Source organism: Lentinula edodes (genome assembly GCF_021015755.1).
Source record: "Lentinula edodes strain Le(Bin) 0899 ss11 chromosome Unknown C8R40scaffold_8, whole genome shotgun sequence".
Taxonomy (NCBI): domain Eukaryota; kingdom Fungi; phylum Basidiomycota; class Agaricomycetes; order Agaricales; family Omphalotaceae; genus Lentinula; species Lentinula edodes.
The window spans coordinates 201,609-225,368 of NW_025764314.1; the positions used below are offsets into that span (position 1 = coordinate 201,609).

At 46.8% G+C, this 23,760-nt stretch overlaps 9 protein-coding genes across 9 annotated transcripts; 4 read left to right on the top strand and 5 right to left on the bottom strand.

Annotated features, from left to right (window-relative positions):
• Positions 1-246: 246 nt before the first annotated feature.
• C8R40DRAFT_1039392 (uncharacterized protein) lies at positions 247-4,620 on the top strand (the record flags this gene model as incomplete). The annotated part of the gene is made up of 8 exons (XM_046223833.1): positions 247-526; positions 592-765; positions 820-883; positions 948-1,484; positions 1,533-1,954; positions 2,012-3,258; positions 3,307-4,326; positions 4,378-4,620. 8 exons carry the CDS (start codon positions 247-249, stop codon positions 4,618-4,620), a joined length of 3,987 nt encoding a protein of 1,328 aa, XP_046088916.1.
• A 356-nt stretch (positions 4,621-4,976) lies between these two features.
• Positions 4,977-7,505, bottom strand: C8R40DRAFT_866263 (phosphoglycerate mutase-like protein). Its single transcript, XM_046236492.1, has 11 exons — positions 7,054-7,505; positions 6,616-6,993; positions 6,545-6,566; positions 6,457-6,491; positions 6,346-6,399; positions 6,278-6,296; positions 5,945-6,221; positions 5,814-5,889; positions 5,548-5,760; positions 5,418-5,491; positions 4,977-5,365 (listed from the first exon to the last, which is right to left on the bottom strand). Exons 1-11 carry the CDS (start codon positions 7,250-7,252, stop codon positions 5,072-5,074), a joined length of 1,641 nt encoding a protein of 546 aa, XP_046088917.1. The 5' UTR covers positions 7,253-7,505; the 3' UTR covers positions 4,977-5,071.
• A 158-nt stretch (positions 7,506-7,663) lies between these two features.
• C8R40DRAFT_1167892 (phosphoglycerate mutase-like protein) lies at positions 7,664-9,849 on the bottom strand (the record flags this gene model as incomplete). Its single annotated transcript, XM_046231100.1, has 11 exons — positions 7,664-7,957; positions 8,011-8,084; positions 8,149-8,361; positions 8,410-8,485; positions 8,542-8,818; positions 8,870-8,888; positions 8,939-8,992; positions 9,053-9,087; positions 9,140-9,161; positions 9,219-9,596; positions 9,651-9,849. 11 exons carry the CDS (start codon positions 9,847-9,849, stop codon positions 7,664-7,666), a joined length of 1,641 nt encoding a protein of 546 aa, XP_046088918.1.
• An 856-nt stretch (positions 9,850-10,705) lies between these two features.
• Positions 10,706-12,820, bottom strand: C8R40DRAFT_1092589 (FMN-dependent dehydrogenase). The gene is made up of 11 exons (XM_046227554.1): positions 12,751-12,820; positions 12,593-12,689; positions 12,404-12,524; positions 12,272-12,339; positions 12,089-12,210; positions 11,858-12,028; positions 11,679-11,791; positions 11,449-11,617; positions 11,199-11,382; positions 10,978-11,138; positions 10,706-10,912 (listed from the first exon to the last, which is right to left on the bottom strand). Exons 2-11 carry the CDS (start codon positions 12,681-12,683, stop codon positions 10,793-10,795), a joined length of 1,320 nt encoding a protein of 439 aa, XP_046088919.1. The 5' UTR covers positions 12,684-12,689; positions 12,751-12,820; the 3' UTR covers positions 10,706-10,792.
• A 476-nt stretch (positions 12,821-13,296) lies between these two features.
• On the bottom strand, positions 13,297-15,181 carry C8R40DRAFT_1039305 (armadillo-type protein; the record flags this gene model as incomplete). Its single annotated transcript, XM_046223824.1, has 11 exons — positions 13,297-13,423; positions 13,481-13,582; positions 13,648-13,773; positions 13,829-13,992; positions 14,055-14,142; positions 14,193-14,300; positions 14,361-14,537; positions 14,595-14,660; positions 14,723-14,798; positions 14,848-15,049; positions 15,104-15,181. The coding sequence occupies 11 exons, from the start codon at positions 15,179-15,181 to the stop codon at positions 13,297-13,299; spliced, it is 1,314 nt and encodes a 437-aa protein (XP_046088920.1).
• Positions 15,182-15,286: 105 nt separating this feature from the next.
• On the top strand, positions 15,287-16,740 carry C8R40DRAFT_1247318 (50S ribosomal subunit L30). The gene is made up of 3 exons (XM_046233641.1): positions 15,287-15,376; positions 15,430-16,130; positions 16,182-16,740. The coding sequence occupies exons 1-3, from the start codon at positions 15,331-15,333 to the stop codon at positions 16,338-16,340; spliced, it is 906 nt and encodes a 301-aa protein (XP_046088921.1). The 5' UTR covers positions 15,287-15,330; the 3' UTR covers positions 16,341-16,740.
• Positions 16,741-16,753: 13 nt separating this feature from the next.
• On the top strand, positions 16,754-20,552 carry C8R40DRAFT_1038955 (RNB-domain-containing protein; the record flags this gene model as incomplete). The annotated part of the gene is made up of 16 exons (XM_046223787.1): positions 16,754-16,850; positions 16,904-17,070; positions 17,122-17,282; positions 17,337-17,392; positions 17,442-17,600; positions 17,654-17,775; positions 17,824-18,064; positions 18,122-18,721; positions 18,773-18,841; positions 18,896-19,074; positions 19,128-19,234; positions 19,290-19,559; positions 19,610-19,733; positions 19,791-19,959; positions 20,018-20,291; positions 20,342-20,552. 16 exons carry the CDS (start codon positions 16,754-16,756, stop codon positions 20,550-20,552), a joined length of 3,006 nt encoding a protein of 1,001 aa, XP_046088922.1.
• Positions 20,553-20,624: 72 nt separating this feature from the next.
• Positions 20,625-22,032, bottom strand: C8R40DRAFT_1039310 (uncharacterized protein; the record flags this gene model as incomplete). Its single annotated transcript, XM_046223826.1, has 7 exons — positions 20,625-20,788; positions 20,854-21,037; positions 21,092-21,277; positions 21,335-21,365; positions 21,421-21,590; positions 21,650-21,723; positions 21,774-22,032. 7 exons carry the CDS (start codon positions 22,030-22,032, stop codon positions 20,625-20,627), a joined length of 1,068 nt encoding a protein of 355 aa, XP_046088923.1.
• A 189-nt stretch (positions 22,033-22,221) lies between these two features.
• C8R40DRAFT_1159318 (phospholipase C/P1 nuclease domain-containing protein) lies at positions 22,222-23,681 on the top strand (the record flags this gene model as incomplete). Its single annotated transcript, XM_046229865.1, has 2 exons — positions 22,222-23,371; positions 23,653-23,681. The coding sequence occupies 2 exons, from the start codon at positions 22,222-22,224 to the stop codon at positions 23,679-23,681; spliced, it is 1,179 nt and encodes a 392-aa protein (XP_046088924.1).
• Positions 23,682-23,760: the final 79 nt, after the last annotated feature.

A 23,760-nucleotide genomic window follows, 5' to 3' on the forward strand; every position in this document is an offset into this window, starting at 1 on the left:
CACCATTTCGTGGATTCGTTCGATTGTCTCACTCAGTATGATAGGTTATTGTGCAGTTCCCCTTTGCCTTGCCACTCCAAAGCGCGCACATATTCCAACAGCAGAGCTACTGTACTAGCTGCCGGTGTACTGCACACTCCGTCAGATTCGGCTATTTGACATTTTCATCAATCGGCGTGTGCCGGCCAGGTGGGAAAATGATGCGTACTGAGCTTGCAGAAATCCACTCCTTGAACGCCTCCCACAATGTCCTCCAGTAGCTTCTCGCCCACGCAGGCAGAGCTTTCGCTCGTTAATCAAATTTTCAACCAACACGATACCCAGAAGCTTGGTATTCTCACCGGCGACGTCGCTGTCCGTGTGTTTGGAGGCGCCAAATTACAGCCCGCGACTCTCGGCGAGATTTGGAGCATTTCTGACGAGGAGAATAATGGCTGGTTATCCAAGAAAGGTGTAGCTATTGCCTTGAGACTCATTGGCTGGGCTCAGAAGGGGGAGAAGGTCAGCACCGACTTGATTTCGAAACGTGAGTGACGGTATCTATTAATGTGCCGATAAACTTAAGCTTAATAATTGCTCGCGCAAATGTAGCCGGTCCCCTCGCTGTAATCGAAGGAGTTTATTCTATTGCTACACATCACACCGGAATGTCGATTCCAAGATCTCCTCCACCGATTTCCAACATTCCTCCGTTTACTCCACAAGACAGAGCCAAGTTTCTTAACATGTTCATGAAATCAAATCCTAGGGATGGCTTGCTTAGTGGTCAGTACTACTGTTCTGTTCGCTGTTCGCATCGGTCTGAAAGATCGCTCACAGGTGAACAAGCTCGAGATATTTTTGTCAAATCCAGACTACCAAATGACAAGTTACTTCAGATATGGTTCAGTCTCTTCGCTATTTACCTATTCTCTTCTGGAATGTCCTAACATTTCCAAAAATCACAGGAATCTCGCAGATACCCAAGACCGCGGTGCTCTTGATTCTACGGATTTTGCTATTGGAATGTATCTTATTCAAGGTGTCATGTCCGGCCAAATATCTGTCATACCTACTTCGCTACCGCCAGGACTGTACCAGCAAGCCTCTGGCGGCGCTACTCCGAGTGTTAGGTCGCATGCTACTGGCACCAGTATCTCGTACAGTCCCAGTGCCAACCAAACATCGTTCCCGCAAAACAGAAGCTATATCCAGCCTCAGTATACTGGTCAGATGCTCCAACCTCAAGGTACAGGTGGTGCTGTGTCGAAGAAGCCCTTAGTTGCTCCCACAATACCTGCCCGCAAAACCACCAATCCATCTGCTATCGGAAACAGTGCGTTTGGCGCTCAAGCTCGTTGGGACGTGACAGCCGCTGAAAAAGCATCGTCTGATGGGTATTTTGATACGCTGGATACTACGAAAGCGGGCTATATAGAAGGCGAAGTTGCTGTACCGTTCATGCTCGAGTCCAAATTGCCCGGAGATGTGCTTGCTCAGGTTTGGTAAGCTGACAAGCATCTGTGTATCACAAATGCTCATGTCGTTCCTAGGGACCTCGCCGACCTTAATAACGATGGTCGTCTTACTCGGGACGGTTTCGCTGTCGCTATGCATCTCATCCAGAAGAAACTTGCAGGAGGAGAGATTCCTCCTAGTCTTCCTCCTTCTTTGATTCCTCCGTCTATGCGCCAACAGGCAAGCGCTAGTATTCCAGCATCACCTTTCAGTCCCGTCGGTCAGCACATGCAACAGGTTCCCGCTCCTGAACCCCAGAAGGACTTGTTTTCATTTGACGAAACCCCGCCTTCATCTGCAGCCCCGTCCGCTGGACTGTTCAATATACCAATGCAACCAACAGGTCAACAACAACAACAACAACAATCATCTTCGGTTTTTGCGTCCCCATCCAACTTTGCATCACCCTCAGCCTTAGCGTCACCTTCTCTTTCGCAGGATCCGTTTGTTTCTTCAGGTAAGATTGATGGAATATATATATAACAACGATAACGATGTTCTGATGTTTTAGCAGCTTCAAAAGATCTTCTAAGTGATGATGACGATCATACCGCATCAGCACATCCTCTGGAAGATCAATCTGCAGAAATCGGTAATACTCAGAATCAACTCAATTCGACGAACAAGTCCCTTGCGACTGCGAAGAATGAACGCATCAGCGTGGAACAGACACTTGCTAATCAGGCCGCCCAGCTTTCCGCTCTCCAAGTCCAGTTATCTTCTGCTAAAGCCGCGTACGAGACGGAGACCAAATTGCTTGAAACGTTTAGAGAGCGTTTCTCCAAACAGACTGCCGACATTGAAAAAACGAGGACGGAGCTCATCACTGCTGAGAGCGATTTAAGCGCGATGCGTGTCGAGAAGGCCGAGATTGAAGGATCGTTTTTGAGAGACAAGGAGGAAGTAAGAGATCTCAATCGAAGAGCATTTGAAGCTGGTCACCAGATTGAGACGCTAAAGGCTGAAATTGAAAAGGCGAAGAAGGAAGCCAAACAACAGAAGGGTCTTTTAGCTATTGCCAAAAAGCAACTTAGCTCAAAGGAAGCAGAACGAGTTAAAGTTGAGAAGGAGCTCGCGGAAGCCCAGGCCGCCACCGTGGCTGCCACTCAGGAGAAAGAAGAGGTTGATGCTGCGCTAGAGAAAGTCACAAGTCTAATACCCGCCACCGCGCCCACTGTCGCTGAACCGGTAGTTGCCGGATTTCCCCACGCAGAACGCACTACATCCGAAGACTCCTTATCCTTTGCTGCCGCTCACGCGTTACCTTCTACTCCCGAAATTGGATCTCCCTCTAGTGGCAAGAGTAACAATCCGTTCGAGCGACTTGCAAAGTCTGATCCTTCCACTCCACGTTCTCAATCACCTTTCTTACCATTCAACAATGCTACTGTCCCTAGTCCCTCTGTACTCAACGGAAATGCAAACCAGACAGCGGAAGCCTCTCTTGACGATCCCTTTGGTTTTGCGCAGGCATTTGAGACTCCCGACAAGGCTCCTGAACCTGTTGTTGGTGAAGCAATAGCTCCTACCCCTGCGGAAGACAATGTCGGAACCCCTAAACCTACCATCGTCTCTCTTGACGACCATGAAGAGTCACCAGCGACTCCTACAACCGCTCACACAGAGGAGTTTGCAACCCCACCCTCCACCGCTGATGGTATTCTCAAACCCATGCGTAAATCTACGGAGGATATAATAAGCTCTAAATTCCCTGACCTCGACGATGTTGCAACGTCGTCTGCCATTCCTTCCTCTGCTACCGTAGAGACCCCCACAACACTCACTCATATGCCCGGACATTTTAGCGAGCCTTCATCAGCCATCCACGAGACCGATCTCGGGGCGTCTTTGAATGAAATTGAGCCGGAAGATTCGGACAGCAGTGACGATGAAGACGAGGTTCCTCTTGCCACCCTCAAAGCTAAAACGGATAGCCTCGAAACTGAGCCAAAATCAGCTATCGTTTCAGCGACAAATGGGCAATCTGTTACAGCTTCCTTCGATGATATATTTAGTGCACCCTCTTCGAACGGTCAAGCTGTCCCTACTGAGACTAAGGACGCTTTTGGTATACCTATTGAGACTCAGTCCAATTCTCCCTTTGGCTCCACCTCAGACTCTCATGTTGCTTCTTCCGCTGAAGCGGGCGTCAATGCGTTCGACGAAGCGATGGGCAAAATTGCTCCGACTACTTCCAACAATACTGCTCAGTTCTCATTTGAAAATGCTTTTGATGATACATTTGACTTTGGATCTGCCAAGGGTGCTGATACTTCTTCCTCTTTTCCTCCTGCACCTGCCAATGGAGCATCGCCTGTAAAGGTAAAAGAATCGGATGGCTTTGAGAGTCTGTTTGTAACGCCTCCCTCGAACGGAGTCACAGCCTCGGTAGCGCGGCCAGTTTCGAGTTTCCTACCAAATGTTGTTGCTTCTTCACCGCCGCCCTCCACCCCTTCTTCAGCCCAGGATCCTCCAGTGGCTGCAGGACCCAGTTTCGACGAAGTATTTGCTGGATTTGACTCAAGCCCTTCAATTCAATTGGGCACGCCAAATACTGTTGCATCAGCACCGGCACCAATTCCTGCGCCATCGCCTATTCCCGTGGCTACAACAAAGACTCCCGGAAGCCCTACCCAGAAACCTTTCCCGGCCACGAATACCTCACCTTCACAATCAAGTGTCACCAGGTCCATTTCGCCACCTCCTCATCGGAGATCACCTCCATTGCGAACCGGATCTCCCAAACCCAGACCTTCCACGGCTTCATCTTCCAAAGAAGGACATGAGAAAGAGAAAAATCCTCCACCACCGCGCCACTCCAAATTAAGTGTAAGCTTTAACACTGCTTATATGATTATATACTTAACCATAATATCTCAGATTCGATTACCTTTCGGAAAGAAAAAAAAGCAGGAAGCAGTACCTCCACCACCTCCGTCCCAATTTTTGACACCGCCTACTGAGGAACCAGAGCAGATTGGGACCCCTGCTGTTGGCGATGATGTAGAAGCTGTAAAGCAACTGACTGCTATGGGCTTCAGCCGTTCTCAAGCAGTGGGGGCACTTGAAAAATACGCATACGACGTGCCAAGGGCACTGAACAGTCTTCTTGGACAGTCATGAAATACTCGATTTCTCAAATTTCTCACTCTACCGTACGTAGCAGATACAATCGTGCCCGCTCATTCACCGTTCTATTTCTGGGATTCTACTTACCACACGCTCGTTTATCAACATGTATATGCTTTTGGAATTCCCCTAACATCTAATGGTATCTCTATCTATCATTGCCTGTGCTGCCCGATAATGAGTGGATCATGTGCATGAATAACCACATGTATTATCTTCACGCCTGTCAAGTCCCCTACTCTGACCAATGTCGAGGTAGACCTCGAGTAGCCAGGTTCAATGCGAATCTTATATGGACATACATAATGTAAGCCTCACGGCATTGTCATTCTCTAAACTTGTTTACAACGCACAAGCTGAAATTCTTTTTTTTTTTTCATTATTCTTAACAAGACGTTATTAGAAGGTCCATACGTAGGTATGTACAGGGATCGAATTTTTCCCCTTACTTCGGAAATTGGCCATTAGTGATTGTGTCATTGGCGAGAGAAAATGTGTAGTTCGCGAAGCAATCGAAATCGAAATCGACTTCTTTGATACGTTGCTTCATGCCAGCGATGAATGTATCGAGCTCACACAAACCGTCCGGGTTATCCCCGCAGCCCGTTATCCCAGTTTGAGGCAAGACACCATCATTCAGGACCCACCGAATGTGCGTCGGAGTGTCAGATGCGGGGCAAGAAAGAACTTGGCCAACGAGTCGGGAAGCAAATGGAGAAATTTCTTGGACCTTGTAGGTCTGTAGAAGATAGATTTGAGCAATGTAGAAGAGGAGCTCCAGATATACATACGCGATTTTCTGGGATGTGGTCAAGAGGAAGGGGGCCTCCAGCAGAAAGGGAGGTGAAGTTCATTGCAGGGAGGACTTCAGCAATAAATAACTCAACTTCAAGTCTGCAACAACATGATATCAAGACGTACTAGCAGAGATGACGGTGTCGTGAGTGGCATCGACGTAGATTGGTTGATTCAGTGGAAAAGTTATGTTGCTACTGACAATTGTCCCATTGACAGTAGAGTCGAATGTGGTGATTCGGGTCTGAGTTAGACGGGAAACGAGCTCGTGTACCCAGCCAATACCCTGGGCACTCACTGCAGGGTTTCCAGGACCGTCACCATACCAAAAGTCCAGATCTGGAGACAAGTCAACATCAATTGTGAAATTAACGGAGGGATAAATCAATTACCGATACCATATGCGAATCCCTTCCATTCATCCTCAGTGAAAAGGTCACAGAAAGCGGAATATCCAAGGGCAACAGTCTGATCAAATCAGGTTCAAATTGAATAGCCAGTGGACTCAAAGAACAGAGCTTACTTCATAAGGACAAAGTGTTTGCATACCAGCTACGTCACTGATAGTGAGGTTGAAGCCGGGGAGGAATTGAGCAAAACGTCTTTGAGCATCAACAAGGTAAACATTGTTCCAAGCCTTAGTGGCCTCGCCCCCAAGGGAACTAATATTGTTATTGGCATTCGGGCATTGATCATAAGGAGCAAGAGTGTTATTAAATCCATCCTGTTCGATCTCGATGACCTGGTAGTAGCTATTTTGGTATGATTGTACACCGAAAAATCCGGCGGCGAAATGGAGGCTGTGCGTCCGTCAAATGAGAATTGCAGAATCCACTTATAGCTCAGATGCACTCACGCAGAATCGACCATACGTTCTATCAAGGGTCAGAATCGGTGACTCCCAATTTAGCACACAATGCTCACCCTCAGAGGTGGTACGCCAGACTGGCAAACCGGTAAAGTTCTTGAGCAAATCCCCTGACAAAAGATTGCTGTTGAGCAACGTGACTAGAGCGACAGTAATTGACGGCTTACCATATTTGACGCGGAACCCAACACCCAGATTAAACCTTGTGGATTCAACTGTCAAAGCAGAGTCAAAGTAGTACGCATAGATACGTACAGTTGCTCGCGGCCAAATGGAGCTAAATAGACTAGTTAGCGGCAATATCTTTGAGTATATCTAACACATACTCAGAATTTCAGCACCAAGCTTATAAGTCCAAGTGTTCAGGAACTCCAAGGGACCCGTGGCAATGAACGTGCCATTTCCAGCTGCTGAGTGCACGCTAGAAGCGAAGGCGGCAGGAGATGATCCACTAGTTGGGTACCTTGCACCATGACGGTGGAGAAGAAACACCTGGTTGATTTTGCATCCTTCGGGAATCCGTTCAGTCGCGTTGTCGAGACCGAACGACTTCACGGATTGCATCGGGGATAGATTAGCCCACGAGTCAACAACATCGAAAGCCTTGCCCTTCTTGTCAGATGTCTCTGGCCTGACCAAAGGGAAATAACCTTTGACTGGAGAGAGAGCAGGAGCGGTGGCAATCGATTCAGCCTCATCACCAGCTTGCGTAAAAAGATGTTGAGCTTGCGATATCTCGGTTATACGAATCAGAAAGTACGTACTGGGTGTGGGACCAGCAAAGCCAACTTCAGATGCATCCGGGAAGAAGCTGTTGATGAGCGAAGCTGTAGCTGTCACATCTGCAGGCGGAAATTGAAACGTAGAGGTAGAACCAGCGAAACTGGAAGCTTTTCCAGGGACGAGGGCAAAACCAATTTGACTGCCCAAGGCTACAGAGACGAAGGCAGAGAGCAACAACATCTTAGCTCGCGCGCTCTTCTAAAAGCTGTCATGCGCTGTATTTATACGCCAGACGCCGCTATCGAACGTGGTTACCCATATTCGCATAAGTCAGGTTGAAAGCATGGTGTAGCTCATGGATAATTGATCATGATAGAGGATAATCTGTTCAGTGAATGTTCGTGAACGGGATGAGGGAAATAGTTTGAATCCAGAGAACGGGTACTTCCATTTCATCCTCTGAATTTCTAGCGAAAGAACCTCTAAAATGAGAGATAATCAATGACAACCGGATGGCGACGAAACGCCGATTATAATTTATCGAATAAAACACGTGCACGGTAATAAATAATATTTTTCGTCATTTTGTCGAACGTTTGCTTCGAAGAATTTCAATACATAGGAGCGCTAGTTTTCCCCCTCGTCCGCCTTTCACTGGGGAAATTGGCCATTGGTGATCGTGTCATTGTCGAGAGACAATGAGTAGTTTGCGAAACAATCAAACACAAAGTCGACTTCCTCGATACGCTGCTTCATACCAGCGATGAACGTATCGAATTCACATAGACCATTCGAGTCGTACCCACAGCCTTGAATTCCGGTTAGGGGAAGGACGCCATCATTAAGAAGCCACCGTATGTGTGTTGGGGTGTCAGAGGCCGGACAGGAAAGAACTTGTCCAACAAGACGGGATGCAAAAGGGGCTATCTCTCGAGTTTTGTAAGTCTGGTATGTCAAGTTGAGCAATGACGTAGAGAAGGAAAATTATGAATCTATACCTGGTTCTCAGGAATGTGGTCAAGAGGAAGAGGGCCTCCAGCAGCGAAGAGAGTGAAATTCATTGCGGGGAGGACTAGAGCAAAATATCAGAGTTAACATGATATCTTCCATATAGAATTCAAGCAAGATGTAAATACCCGCGGAGATGACAGTGTCATGAGAGGCATCAACGTAGATTGGCTGATCGAGCGGGAAAGTGACGTTGTTACCGACAATTGTCCCGTTGAGAGTGGAATCGAATGTCGTAATTCGAGTTTTGGTTAGGCGGGACACTAGCTCTTGCACCCAGCCAATGCCCTGAGCACTCACAGCAGGGTTTCCAGGACCATCACCATACCAAAAGTTCAAATCTAGACATCCATTAGAAAGAATCTCGAATATGACAGAATGTCATTTACCAATACCGTAGGCGAACCCCTTCCATTCCTCCTCGGTAAAAAGATCGCAGAAAGCAGAGTATCCGAGAGCGACAGTCTAGTAAAAATGAAATCATATAAACATAACCAGAGGATAATGAAAGGCGACCTTACCTCGTAGGGGCAAAGTGCTTGCATACCGGCTACGTCATCGATGGTCAGGTTGAAACCCGGAAGGTACTGAGCAAAACGTTTTTGAGCATCAACCAGATAGACATTATTCCAGGCCTTGGTGGCATCATCCCCAAGTGTGTAGATGTCGTTATTGGCGTTCGGGCATTGGTCCCAGGGAACAAGAGTCGAATTGAATCCTTCCTCTTCAATCTCAATGACTTGATGGTAGCTGCTCTGGTAAGACTGTACACCGAAGAATCCGGCAGCAAAATGAAGACTGACACGTATTTCAGCTGAATTTCAGGCAGATAATTTCTGAACCACTTACGCGGAATCAACCATGCGGGCTGTTCAAGGGTTTTAATTGACGTCTTTCAATTTGGAATGAGTGACTTACCCTCTGAAGTGGTACGCCAGACAGGCAATCCAGTAAAGTTCTCGAGTAAGTCCCCTGGCCAAGATATCACATTGAGCCAACTCCACCTCCACCAATGAAACATATGAGCCTCACCGTATTTTACACGGAAGCCGACACCCAGATTGAACCTTTGTGGAGATACAATTGAACAATGAGAAAGTAATAGATGGCTATACATACAATTGTTCGCGGCCGAAAGGAGCTAGGAAATTTTGTTCGTCAGTATGACAGGATGCGGAAGGACTCCTGGAACACGCACTTAGAAGTTCGGCACCCAGCTTGTAAGTCCAGGTGTTTAGAAACTCCAGTGGTCCCGTGGCGATGAAGGTGCCATTTCCAGCCGCAGAGTGCACGTTGGCAGCAAATGTGGAAGGGGACGATCCGCTAGTCGGGTACCTTGCACCATGACGGTGGAGAAGAAACACCTGATTGATTTTACACCCCTCCGGAATCATCTCCGTTGCGTTGTCAAGACCAAACGACTTCACAGACTGCATCGGGGATAAATTTGCCCATGATTCAACGACATTGAAATCCTTGCCCTTCCTGTCGGACGTGTCTGGCCTGACCAAAGGGAAGTAACCTTTGACTGGAGAAAGAGCAGGAGCAGTGGCAACAGATTCCGCCTCATCACCAGCTACGCGTGTTGAACTTCACGACTTTTTTCGGACAGTCAGGAATAAGCACATACTGGGTGTGGGACCTGCAAAGCCAACTTCGGATGCATCCGGAAAGAAGCTATTGATGAGAGTAGCCGTCGATGTCACATCTGCAGGAGGAAATTGGAACGTAGAGGTCGAACCAGCGAAGGAAGAAGCTTTGCTGGGAACAACAGCAGCACTGATTGCGCGGGCTAAAGCTGCAGAGACAAACGCGGAGAGCAAAAGCATGGCGTTAAATTTTTGGGATTATCTTGACATCATCGTTGACCGAGGGCATTCTGATATTTATGACTCGGAGCAGAAGAGGTAGCACATGGGTTTTCCAGGCCATGAGCGAGTTTCGGGATGAGTGTTTTTAGCTATCTGATAATTGATTCTAAAAATTGCCCACGTGAAAGGATAGACTGAGATATCTGCCAGACTCGGTGGCTCACCAGAGACTGGTACAACAGTTTATGCTAGTTTATGGTTGTCTAACTTTGCGAGGAACAAAGTCAGACGGTTTGCAGCCCTTGACAATAACTGGGAACATAAATGCACCCGATTTGCCGAAAACACGTGGTGCCCCGCACACGTTTTACTTTTCCAGTTACAACGTCGACTATATCGACGTCTCCAGGAGGGGGTTTTGTAATCCTAGAAAACGTCCTACGAGCCACATAGCCAATGTAGAACTCTGGAAAACATCGACGTAACTATATGGCTGTTGGTACATATGCTTCTACTACGTGCTTCCAGGTGTTGGTGACATCAAGGCATATCGACAAGTACAAAAGATATCGATAAGGCCTTAAGGGCTTCTAAAAGTCACCATTGCTAGTCCATCGCTGATACAAATTCCACGCTTTCTTTGCATGAACCACCAATCGCGATAATGGTTAAGAAGACTCCGTGATTCAGATTTTTGTGATCGAGTCAAACTCTGTGGAAGTCAATCCTTGAACAGAAACAACGATTTCCATTTGGAAAAAGCCTGCAACTTCCTCTTTACGGTGACAATGGCAAGGAGGAAGTGCCCGAAAAGAAGCGAGATTGATGTCGAAGATGTTCACCACTAACTTGAAAGTACAAGCATCGGATACGCTGTGGGAGAGTGCTCGGCATTTTCAATCAAAGAACAGTCCTAAACAGGATTTACATTCTGCTCTTTCTTATAGTCATGTTGTTCTATCTACAGTTTCGCATGTTCGCCTCTGGGATAAACCCCACTCTCATTACGTTTCAACGCCTTGCGATTAACATCTCGCGTGACGGATGGATATCCGGCAACGGTCATGGTGATATCGAGATCCTAATGATTGACGTGAATAAGTTGTAATTGAAAACGCATTTAGAAATTAAAAACTATAAACTTACTGCTAACAACGACTTCATAACGTGCCTACACCCTGCCTCACCTTCATGAGCCATACCCCAAACATAAAGCCTTCCGACTTGTACAGCGTGTGCGCCCAAAGCAATAGCTTTGAACACATCTGAGCCCGTTCTGATACCGGAGTCGAAGATAATCTTCATCTCTATATGTTACGATACTGTCAGAGGGAACGGATACTTTAGAGTGACGAGAATATCCTTACTATCTCCAACAGCGTCAACAATTTCAGGTAGAACTTCCAAGCTCCCTACAGCACCATCCACTTGCCTTCCAGCATGATTTGTCACGACAATTCCTTCGCATCCGATCTCATATGCCTTCAGAGCATCTTCCGCACTTTGAATCCCTTTAATGACAAAAGGACGACCGCCCGATATCCTTTTCCACTGGGAAACACGAAAAAAAGCAGATATGATCGGTATTATACAGTCCAAACGTCGAATATTACCTACCTGTTTGATAAGCCAGGGCATTTTCTCCCATGTATGCGCCTTTCCGTGCCAAACAGAAGAATCTATCCATTTTCCAGAGTCATTCTTTAGTTCATCTCCGTATTTGCCCATGAATACAGGATCGGAAGCTCCTAATTCATTGCCGGTAGTCCCGGGAGGATAGTAGAATCTACATGATTGCAGGAAATAGAATTCTGAGTCAAAACACTCCGGGGATTTGGAGAACTTACACATAGTTCGCGAGATTTATGTCGGTGGGCCTCCACCCTAGCTGCCAGGTATCGACTGTTAACATGCATACATCGAATCCGGACTTCCAAGCGCGTTCCAAGAGGCTCATGGTCTACGAAATATAGCAATGTGAATGAGCAACGAACAAGAGAAAGGTGATGAGAGTAAGTAAACTCACGACATCATCGTCGTGGCCCATGTAGAGTTGGAAAAATCGAGGAGATTTTGCATTGCTACCAGCACGGACTTGACAGTAATTGCCTCCGTCGCTGGCAATTGACGAAGCACCTGAATCGTTTGCAGCTGCAACGTCTTCAATCGAATTAGAAGCTGCTGTGGAGAGACAATACTGAAGCACAGAGATATTGAAATTAGAAGATCCCACTGGTCTGACAAAATCGGCGCATACAGGAAGACCCAGTTCTCCTGCAATCTTGGCTGGAATAAGTTCGCCCTCGGGTGAGTACAGTTTGTTTATCCCGATGGGAGCGAAGAGAATTGGGGCGGGAATGCGGTGCCCAAAGAGTTCGACTGCAAAATGGACTTGGGTTAATGAAGTTCCGAGGCTTCGAAGCTTTTGAGCAATCCGTACCAGATAAATCGCGAACATTGGTGTCCACGAGCATTCGAGGAATTATACGCCAGGAGTAGAACGCCTCTCTAGCAATTTCGAGTAGAATATATATAATAAATGCACTGTATGGAGAAAGGCAGTACTACAAACCGATTGGCTCTATCGGTCCATCCAAGACCAGCATTGGAGTTTGCATAAAAGTAGGCTCTATCGCTCAATTTCTTCTTGGTAGATTCAACGAGCTCATCAGAGTGCACAGAGAAATGCGGCACTGCTTGGGATAATCAATCAGACAAGCCAGATTTATACATGACTCGAAGACTTTTGGCAGAGACGCACACTTTCCTTCCGTTCCACCTTGTCTGAATATCTCACGTTGGTACAGTGAGTAGTGAGGTGAAGGTCCTTTTGCTTTGTTGGTTGGGTCCATGTTTGAGTGCGTACAGATAGTCAATTTGTGAGCCTTTTATCATGAGAGCCCATCCTCGATATAACAGTGGATTTAAGTGATAATTGATGACGTCATTCACTTTAACCTATTTTTGGGCGCATCTAGTATTATCAGGCGCAGGAAGTGCAATTGAGACCAACAGGAAAGATTATGCAGCAGGATCAGGAAGGGTCCAGGAAGATGCCATGTATATAGGCTGTGGAGGCCCGTTGGTTTTTTTCGCCTTATCATGGCGATGGAGATGAGCAGGATCAGGAACTCGAAGGATCCAGGAGGATACGTATATAATCTGTGGAGGCCCGTTAGCTTTCCCCCTTAATCATGGCAACAGGCTCCTCTTTTGATCCTTCAAAATGATACATACATATACGTATCTTTCCTACAGTACCTACGGGAGGAAGTTTAGGCAGAGTATTATACGGTGTACAAATAAATGTGTCCGGCGGCAGACGTGCTATCTTGCGCTCGACTGGAATGTTCCTCCATCTCCTGTTCGTATTTATACAGACCGACGTGGGTTTGTAGGATAACAATCGTGCAAGGGGGCGACAGAAAATAGACTTGAAGGGCCCTTTCTTTCAACCGAATCAAATTATACACTTATCCAAGGTTGACTGACAAGCTGCTGCACAGACATCAATGCTCGATATCGAACGTCTGAATCCGAATGTGACATGAGCTCCATAACGCGACGCTTTGCACCCAAGTCGTTGATAATCCTGAAAAAGATGGGAAAGTCTGTCAGCGCCTACTTTGCAGCTAGAGATATAGAATACTTTTTTCCCCGTTCGTAATGTTTGACATATTGCCCGATATCGTGCACAGCGACAGCAAGGACGATAGGGTCCTGTGAGTCATTTAGTAGCTGGAGTAGAGTCCTAGAAGAAATAAGAAAGTGAAAAACTCAGTCTGACAGCGAAGGATAAGGTGAGATCAACCATACTTCAACTGCCCATAATCCTTCTCGTTTAATTTTGTCACGTTCTCCTTCCAGAAATCGTCTGATTCATGTACCGGACTCCATGATAAATGTCCTGAAGCAAGTTCCGAGGTGTATTCATCATAAGTGCTGTTAAACCGAGCATGATTAATCAAATGTAATCGCAGACAGAATAATGGCATACGTTAAGCTTTGGAAGTTGGCGGAAAGCTCGTCGCGCAGGTATTGTACATCCTCGACAATGTCTTCATCCGTCCATTTTCGACCACAGAGATTCTTAGCGTAAGGCAGTAATTGGGCTACCAGCATCGCTGGAAGGTTGGCTTTGGGCGCTTTGAATACTAGATTCTACAAACCCACGATGATTCATTTCAGCACGGCTTGAACGGATGAAAGCAAATCATACTCACCCGAAAGGTAGCTACAATGACACGGATGACTTTCTCTTTTACGGCATTTTGAGCAACATTAATGAGCAAGGGAGTAATGTCAAACTTTCTATAAATTCCTAATCAGCACAGCGATTGAATTTCTAGAGAAGAACAAACTTGTTGATCTCCTCCGCGATATTTTGTTCGAACGTTAGCAGCCAGAAACAGAACGCAACTTGATAGCACATTTGAGGTCCTTGTTTGTGTTTGAGAATTTCAACCAGTCTAGATGCAGACAGTGTCATGAGCACTATCACGACAGAAGAAACCCAGGTACAGCCGCACCCAGCAATTATCCCTGGAATAGCCCATACCGCTTGCCGACATTCTGGTCGTGCCAACAATGATTCCAAACATTGCACACCGACGTCATGCTTGTTCGGCGAGTTGCTTTGTACCATAGTAGCCAATGTTCCAAGAAATTGATGCAATTGCGATGGGGCCAAAGGGCGCGGTTCAGCACTAAACACGTGTAGTGGTTGAGTTCAGGAAATGGATGGAAGATGACAGTGAACGGACCAAAGAAGCACGGTGAGTATCTGTGCGGATTTGAGTTGCATGAATTCATCTTGCATATCTAATACTCTACACCAGCGTTCAGAAGGGAAGAATCAGACAACCGAGCTGACCCAAGAAATACGCCGCACCTCGTTAAAGGGCCATACGGTAATTCGGGTTCGTTCTCTGCGGTCCGAGTAAACAGCGGAATTCGTTCGTCATGATCTAATATATCCTCAGAAGCAATTCTATTTTGATCCACAAGCAGACGCACCAGCCAAAGCATCTGCTATAAGCACAAGGATATACTGCATCGTATCCAACCGCTGAAGTTTCTTGAGAAGCCGCAGGTACAGGAGAGCGTATGTCTGGCCATCATTGAGAAGTAGAGACTCTGTCTTTGCTCTGGATTGTCGATCTATTTTCTTGATTAAAGCGAGTTCCTCTGAAGTAACGAGGTCGGCCCGTTGATAGCCCTATTAGAAGACTTTTGAGGATACAGTAGATCATGGGCAACAAAGGCGTGGCACCTCCCAAGGTACAGGCTTAGACCTAATCTTTGAGGACGCATCGTCGAGATAGGCGTTTGAAACGAGAGAGACAGACATAGCAAGGAGATGGAGATCAAAGAAGATGGAGGAAAGGTAAGTCCAGAAATGGAAGTATTGCTCATAACTGACACGTGCCCATAAATAATTATTACCTTTGAATTAATTTCTTGTGGACAATCCAGTTTGCAGACGACTTTTGCCGGGCCATGTCCTCAAGAACCCTCATCTCATTATGTAGAGGGAACTCATCTGGTATGCAACCCTTTCTCGGCCCAAATTTTCTCGCAACTTATCTAGTCTTATAGCCTTTTCGTCTGGCCGTCGAACATTGGCTACCGTAAGAGAAACTTCTACCACCTACATACCATCCTCCCAAGTCCCAATTTCTCACCAAACTCACCAAAAGCCAATACCCAAACCAAAATTGCTTACATCCATCATACTCAACCGTGCACCGATACTTACACCGACACCGACACCCTTTGAACGAGCCTACTACGCATACCAAGCCCGTCTCCGGCGCGCACTATCCAATCCTTTCCCATACGACTTTTATTTCAAACAAGGGTCTATTCTAGAAACCCGGTTCACCCTAGAAGAGCGCAAACGCGAACGGATAGCATTTGGTCGGGAATTCGGGATTGCTGACGACCTAGACAAGGAGAAGGCGGCTGCGAACAGGGCTGCAGTGGAGCAACTGGCTGAGCAGGAGGGCGAGAGTGAGGAGATGATGGCAAGGGTACATCCCTCTGACGAGGCGAGGGATTATAAAAGTCTGGATAGGAAGGGCAAGCGAAATTTGTATCTGTTGTTACAGGAAAATGAGGGCACATGGCGGTTTCCTGAAGGAAATGTGAAGAAGGGAGAGCTTCTTCACCAAGCCGCACAAAGGGATTTGCTGGCAGAGTGCGGTGAATATATGGATACATGGATTGTCAGCCGTAATCCTATTGGGCACTATAGGCCTCCGAGAAAAGCACCTTTAGCAGGGAAACCACAACCAGAAGTACGCGCCCATTTACTGAATCTGATACTTTAAACTGATAGCTTTGTTTAGGAAGTCGCGTTCTTCTACAAAGCTCACATTTTGGCCGGTCAAGCGCGCCCTAACCCGGAGACGGTCAAAGACTTTGCCTGGTTAACAAAGCAAGAAGTTGAATCTCGAGTTTCTGAGTATTATTGGCATGGTGTTAAGGACATCTTGTCAGACCATTGATTCTCGAGACATGTATATTCACTTCGATGTACGAAGACAAAATATTACGCTCCTCGATATAGTCCAGTACAGTCCATCACGGGCTTGCACAACGTTTCTAGTTAATTCTTTCACAACACTACGACTACCCTACAGCCTCTCATACTTAAGCCGTTTCGACCATAGAGACACTTTAATTGAAGCTCTCTGTTTTGAATTGCGAAGACAAGAGTCCAGTGAACAAATCGTTGTTGATGGAGCGGTGGAGCACTAAAATGGTGATTAAGATGCATTGCAATGGTACGTAGGGGGCATTAGACGGTAGCGTAAACGTGATAGAGTGTAGATGTGTAGCCAAACCCGAACGAACTCATTGACTGGGAAAGTTGGCTAAAACAGCTTTGACCGGTGACATAACTCGAGCACTTCCTCCCATGGTGGAAATCACCATCCGAAAAAGGCCTCAAACAGAGGCAGTTATAACTCAGCGTAAATTCTTCAAGAAGACTGCTAGAGGCAAAGTCGTTAAGGGTCCGTGCTAATCTCCCCGCAATCCTTCGTAACTGATAATCGTCGATATGTAGTACTTCGAGAACGGTATCTACGAGATGATGTAGCTTGTGGCATCGAAGGTTGCAGGGAGTGCTCGACAGAAATCTCTAGGCTTCTTCCTCCTTCCGGGGGCTTAGAGCATCAGCTGTTTCCGAATGGACACTACATTCTTCCTGATACCAATGTTTTCTTGGCCCAAGTACCCATTCGTTTTCTTGTATCTCCAAGCATAATCTAAAATCATCTTCAGATGGACCTCATCGAGTCCAGTCTTTTCAATCCTCCGATGATACTTCTACAAACTGTTTTAGAAGAAGTCAGGCACCGGTCTTTGCCTTTGTACAACCGTTTGAAGGCTTTGACGAAGTCGGAGGATAAGCACATATGGGTATTCTATAATGAATATCGCTCGTGCGTGATTTTTATCCTTCAATACTTGTTCGCTGACAGGTCCTTACAAGACAGAGAAACTGCCATAGTTCGTGAAGAAAATGAGACTCCCAATGATCGTAACGACCGGGGTATGTCTTTTTATTTTGCATCTAATCGCTCAATCAAACTCTTCAACAGGTATTAGAACCGCCGCAGCGTGGTACAACACCCATATCTCCCTCACACACACGCCAATCCGTGGTCAAAAACAGATGCCTCATCCGACAGTCGTTTTAATAACCGAAGACGCGGCGAATCGCCAAAAAGCCGAACAATCAGGGATAGTGTCCGTCTCCGGTCTGGATTCCTCTTGGATTCATGTTTCACTTCCTCTGATTCGAATTGGTCAGTCCGCAGGTACGTCGAGGCAATGAAAGACGCGAATGTGCTACTCGATCTCCTCTCCGCCGAGGGGTCCCACAATATAGAGCCCACCAAAGCCGCTGCCGGTCGTCAAGCCCTCTATCCTGACGTCAGTATTCTTTAAAATCTCTGTTCCTGTACCGATACATTTTTCCAGTACCTACCCACCCCAACACTAATCGCTGGTGTAAAAGCTGGTGAATTACACCAAGGACATTTCAATGCCAACCAGTATAATTACTTGGAGGGGAGCGTCCCAGTTCCAGCATTTGACAAACCAATCCTACTAGTTGGACGCGAGAATATGAACCGAGCAGTCCAAGGAGATATTGTCGTTATTGAAGTTTTCCCCGAAAAAGATTGGAAGGCTCCCGCTGATGAAGTTGTCGATCAAGAGGGTACGCTGCCATATATGCCTTAGGCATCTATCAAATGACACTTATACACTATCATAGCTATCCAAAAGAATGATGATGCCGAGGACTCTGGCGAAGAGGGAGATGAAAATGACGAGGAAGTTTTTTCAAAAGAATCCCGCGTCCTCTCTGGCAGCTCCAATCAAAAGCCACCTTCGGAACGTCAGCCCACTGGCCGTATCGTTGGCATTATCAAACGAAACTGGCGAGCTTATGTGTGCCACATCGACAGTACATCTTTGACATCCACTCTCACCACATCCCTCTCCACTCAAACTGTCTTTGCCACTCCCGTATCTCGCCTGCTCCCCAGAATTCGCCTACGGACGCGTCAGGCGCCAACTCTCCTGAATCAGAAGATTTTAGTTACGATTGATCGATGGGACTCCACTTCTCGGTATCCAGAAGGACACTTCGTGAGGGCCCTAGGTCAAGTAGAGAGTAAAGAGGCTGAGCAGGAAAGTCTTCTTTTGGAGTTTGAGGTGCCATATAGACCGTTTGGGAAGGCGATCTTGGATTGCTTGCCACCGGAAGGAGAGCAGTGGGTTGTTCCTCCTAAAGGAGAGTTCGACCTCCAGAACATTTGGAGAGATCGCGAGGATTTAAGAGACGTGATCGTTTGCAGCATCGATCCTCCAGGTATGTTTGAATATTATTGTGAAAGTATTTTCGTGCTGATATTTGCTTCAGGTTGTCAGGATATTGACGACGCTCTCCATGCAAAACTGCTGCCCAATGGAAATATTGAAGCTGGAGTTCGTCAGTCTTTCTCAATCTTTCCTGCGCTTAGCTTTCACTGATACAGTCCCCAAGATATCGCGGACGTATCCCATTTTGTCCTCCCTGACAATCCCATGGACAGTGAGGCTGCTGCAAGAGGCACCACGGTATATCTAGTTGACAATCGAATTGATATGTTACCCTCACTCCTTGGTACAAACTTGTGTTCGCTACGACCCTTCGTAGAACGATTAGCTTTCTCGTCAATTTGGGTACGTTTTGATTGGTTTTAGCAATGCTCTTAATAACGCTCCTCTTCTGTTAGGAATTAACAGCAGATGCCGAAATTGTCAGTGTGCGATTTACCAAGTCTGTTATTAAATCGAAGGCCGCTTTTACGTATGAAGAGGCGCAGATCAGGAAAGATGACCCGTACGCTCACCCGTGGTTTGACTCACAGTAGCAGTTCTAACTGGAGTATTTCCAGTAACTTACACGACGAGTTGACAAATTCTATTCGCCTACTCAACACCCTTGCCATCAAGCTGAAAGCAAAGCGAATGGCAGCAGGCGCTTTGAATTTAGCCTCGCCGGAAGTGAAGATCCACCTCGATAGCGCCGAGTCTTCCGACCCAATCGATGTTGAACAGAAAGAGCTGCGGGAGACAAATAGTCTGGTAGAAGAGTTCATGTTGTTAGCCAACATCAGTGTGGCTAGGAAAATTGAAGAGAGTTTTCCGCAGACCGCCGTTCTACGGTCCGTACACTTTGCCATTGTTCAGAGGACTAAGCTTACTTTTCGCGCAGCCGACATTTACCTCCCCCTAAAACGAACTTTGAGAAGCTGCAAGACATCTTGCGCAAGACTAAGGGTTTCTCTTTGGATGTGAGCAGCTCCGGGGCTCTCGCAGCTTCACTAGACGAATGTGTTGTATGTTTTCCATGCTAGCGGTTGTACTCACATTTACTGACGACATTGATGACTTAGGATGCCAGAGAACCTGCGTTTAACACCCTTGTTCGCATCATGGCCACTCGCTGTATGCTTTCTGCTGAGTATTTTTCCTCGGGAAGTGTGGCGAAGGATACCTTCGGTCACTATGGACTCGCTAGCGAGATCTATACACACTTCACGAGTCCCATTCGTAGATACGCTGGTAAGTCTACTCTAGAGTATATATTGTCTGTTATGCTCAGCAACATTTGCAAGTATAGATGTCTTAGTTCACCGACAATTATCTGCTGCTATTGGATCTACACCTCTTCATGCCACGCTTCATTCTAAATCTCACGTTGAACGTGTATTGGATGTTGTTAACCGCCGACATCGGATGGCTCAGATGGCAGGTCGCGCGAGTGTTGAATTTTACGTCGGTCTGGCATTGAAAGCTAGAGGTGAACAGGCAAGGGCTCGAGGCGAGCCTGATGTTAGGGAGGACGCATATGTCATTCGAACATTTAGAAATGGTGTTGGTGTTTTCGTCTCAAAGTGAGTGACCTTGTAGCTACATAAGAACAATCCTAACCGAGGGTCTGCAGACTCGGAATCGAAGGCCTCGTTACATTCAAACGCGATACACAATTCGACGCGGAAAACTACACGATTACCGTTCCTGGAGCAAAGGAAGAGGTGAAGATATCTGTGTTTGACAAGGTCGTAGTTCGGATTGAGGTAGAGAAGGACAAGAACACACAGAGAGGTAAGGTGAAGATGACATTAGTAGAACCCGTAGATTCTAGTGCATTTTGAACATAAAAAAAGGTCATCCGTTTGGCTATCTTTATGATTGACGCAGTTTTCATCCACCCAAGAAAAAAACAGCTAGTTAGGGGCAGAAATTGTTCTCCTCATATCTGGTCTTTTGCGCGCGTCATCGAATCTTCTGACGATGACCTCGCATTTTGTAGATTGACAAATATGTTTGGACGTAGACTTGACTGCGTCCGAGAAGAGAGCTAGTCCAGCTGCGCGTTCCACAGCTTCCACTGTTTAGAACAGGAAACACGTCAGATCTTGAGACAATTCAAAAAACGAAACGAGGAAGCCTTACCTGGCATAACAAACTTTTCCAATGGCGTGTCGTCGGGGATAGGTGCATTAGGTAGAACAAAAGCGCCCATAGCGAGCTCAAGGATATTCGGAGTCGACGGTGAGGCGGGCTTCGAAGTAAGCACAACTTTTGCAAAATGTGTTGGGACGGAAACGTTCGGTGGAGAACCGATCACTTCGTGAGTCTACCAAGTGAGGTTAGGAAATTAGAAAAAACGCGTTTTACAGAGAAAACGTACGATACGCCACTTCCCGTCGGAGTCTCGGCGGGGAAGATAGAGTGGAACCGTGAAGACGTAGACATCAGAGAAGGATCCTGTAAGACGACGGCACCAATCTTCCAAGTATGCCCAATAATGTCGGTTGAAACCTTCGCCGACCTGAGGAGCCATATTCGATAAATAGAAGGTCTCGTTCATAGCTTCCTACGACATATAGCATTTTCAATTTTGAGCGCAGTATTCACCAATTTCTCGACGCACCTGGGAAAATTTGGCATCAGCAGCAGGAACCCTACAGTGAATAACCGACTTCAGTAAGGGAACAAACGCGAATGTAGAAGACGCACATATGTCCACGGTCATACCCACTTCTCAGGTAATCTGTCAACCGAGCTCGGAATGGGACTGGGATAGTATCGTCTTCCATGAATGTACTCTTTGACCTATCTCCAGTAGCATCCGGAGGCGCAACCAAGGGCGATTTACCCAGAGAAGCCAATGTCAGGTGCTCTGCGGTCTTTAATTATGAGCAGAGGTCAACCGAAAGATGAAGTGCAGGACAGTAAATACACGCACCCAAGCGGGATGCCTAAGTCTGCGATCGTAAGCTGCAACATAGGCTTGCCTTACTATAGGATCGGCAATTGGACCTGTGCAAGATTTCAGTGAAGAAACACAATCATATGTAGTATACACTCACCTGGATTCCCATATTTGAGTACAGCAGATGAAGATAATGAGGTGGCACTAGCCAAGCTGCTTATTTGCGCGTTTCCATTTGCTCCCAAGCCGATTACAGGAGGAGAAACAGTAGCGACAGCAGGAGAAACGATAGTTCCATCTACCGTTGGAGCAATGACTGGGCGTTGAGTCTGCCTTTTGGTAAATACAGCGGCTGTAACGCCTCCACCCACTACGGCGCCAGCAGCGAACAATGCAGCCTGAACGAGAGCACTCATTGGACGAGCCAGTTTCAATTTGACAAAAAACAAAATTGCAAGTGCCTGCCGGAAGCATCCTTTCGCGGCGCTTACTATCTCATTTCGGAAGAGTCAGGCGCGTTGGCAACTCTCTTGTTCTACCTTTGACTATAAAGGCCGTACAGAGGTTGGTTACTGTACTACTGATCTCTCCTTGCAACTTACATGATGAAGCTCAAATTGCTCTCACTTGGCCTCTTTATCCCTAGAGTTCTAGGCTGGGGAGCCGCTGGACACGAAATTATCGCGACCATTGCCCAAATTCATCTTCACCCCAGCGTCCTTCCTGTCATCTGCGATATCCTCAACTACACGTCCACGAATCCAGATGAGCCTCCATGTCGTCTTGCGCCCGTATCCACCTGGGCGGACCGATTCAAATACCGTATGCGCTGGTCAGCGCCGTTGCATTATGTCGGTGCTAAGGATGACTATCCTTCAGAAACGTGCGTGTTTCCTGGTGAACGTGGCTGGGCGGGAAGCAGGAATATCAACGTCCTTGCTGGGATTATGAATGTCACTTCGTTACTAGATACTTGGGTCGAAGGATCTGGTTCTGATGATACGGCCGAGGAGGCTCTCAAATTCCTTATACACTTTGTAGGTGACCTCCATATGCCACTTCACCTAACGGGTAGAGATAGAGGTGGCAATTCAGTCAAGGTGCGCTTTGATGGTCGACAAACTAATCTACATTCGGCATGGGATGGGTTGCTAATCGCAAAGACCCTGCGGAACATACCGAGAAAATATGATCATCCACTCCCGATACCTTCGCTCGAAAGGAATCTACGAGGTGCAATTTACGATGGGTTCATCCGTCAAATAATGTGGGAAGGCATTCTGCATGACTGGAAAGAACAGGTTCCGGAATGGCTTGTATGTCCTTCCGAGAAAGCCGCACCACCACCATCATCCTTTCCGAAGGGATATAAATATCTCCCGTCCATTATTTACGATTATGTGACCCAATACTGGGGCTACATTTCCTCAGCATTTGCCTCCAGTTCCGCTTCAACCGACGATTCCACTGTCTGTCCGCACTTCTGGGCTCAACCCATTCATGCTATGAATTGTGATTTTGTCTGGCCGAAAGCTCTAGACGAACCACCTTACAGCCACCTCCGCGCCTTCGGTTCTGACTCTGACTCCCTCACCCCGCGTCCCAAATCACCTTTACTCGAGCTGGACACGCCCGAATATTGGGGTTACATCGCAGAGAATCATATTCTCCACAAATTGATGGCGCAGGGAGGCATCCGATTGGCCGGAATATTGAACTGGCTTTTTGCAGATCTGGCGGAAGCAGGCGTCGATGGTCGTCTCAGTCAGGACGGACGGGCTGAAGCAAAGAGAAGGGTTAAAGAGCTTTTCGTAAGTTCTCCGGTTTAAATGTTGTCAAGTTGTAGAACGGGAGGAATGTTTGCAAGTTGTATCGATGTATGTATCAACCATTCTTGACTTTTTTCTCGTGGGTCGTTCCCTTTCGAATAGCTCCTCGGTTGTAGCGTAGTACCTTCCTATTATTTGGTAGTATTCACATAGAGATTTAAGTTCCTCTTAGAATTTTGCGGGAGCTTTTTGGCTTCATGTTACGAGTGACGGAGAGTGCAAACAGAGAACCATGATCTATCGAAGCTCGTTATTATTCAGACATGCATTCCTTTAGTTCATCGTTGAGCATACCTACTTTAGTTTACAATATGA

Bases quoted from the DNA above. Each gene is read 5' to 3' on its own strand.
- C8R40DRAFT_866263 (XM_046236492.1), bottom strand. From the start codon at position 7,252: ATGTTGTTGCTCTCTGCCTTCGTCTCTGTAGCCTTGGGCAGTCAAATT. The intron at 6,994-7,053 runs GTACGTACTTTC...TTTTTACGCAAG, and splicing joins CTTTGCTGGTCCCACACCCA to CTGGTGATGAGGCTGAATCG. The intron at 6,400-6,456 runs GTAAGCCGTCAA...ATCTTTTGTCAG, and splicing joins TGGGTTCCGCGTCAAATATG to GGGATTTGCTCAAGAACTTT.
- C8R40DRAFT_1092589 (XM_046227554.1), bottom strand. From the start codon at position 12,683: ATGGACCCAACCAACAAAGCAAAAGGACCTTCACCTCACTACTCACTG. The intron at 12,211-12,271 runs GTACGGATTGCT...TCCATTTTGCAG, and splicing joins CAATGTTCGCGATTTATCTG to TCGAACTCTTTGGGCACCGC. The intron at 11,792-11,857 runs GTGAGTTTACTT...TATATTTCGTAG, and splicing joins TGGGCCACGACGATGATGTC to ACCATGAGCCTCTTGGAACG.
- C8R40DRAFT_1247318 (XM_046233641.1), top strand. From the start codon at position 15,331: ATGTCCTCAAGAACCCTCATCTCATTATGTAGAGGGAACTCATCTG. The intron at 15,377-15,429 runs GTATGCAACCCT...CTAGTCTTATAG, and splicing joins ATGTAGAGGGAACTCATCTG to CCTTTTCGTCTGGCCGTCGA. The intron at 16,131-16,181 runs GTACGCGCCCAT...AGCTTTGTTTAG, and splicing joins CAGGGAAACCACAACCAGAA to GAAGTCGCGTTCTTCTACAA.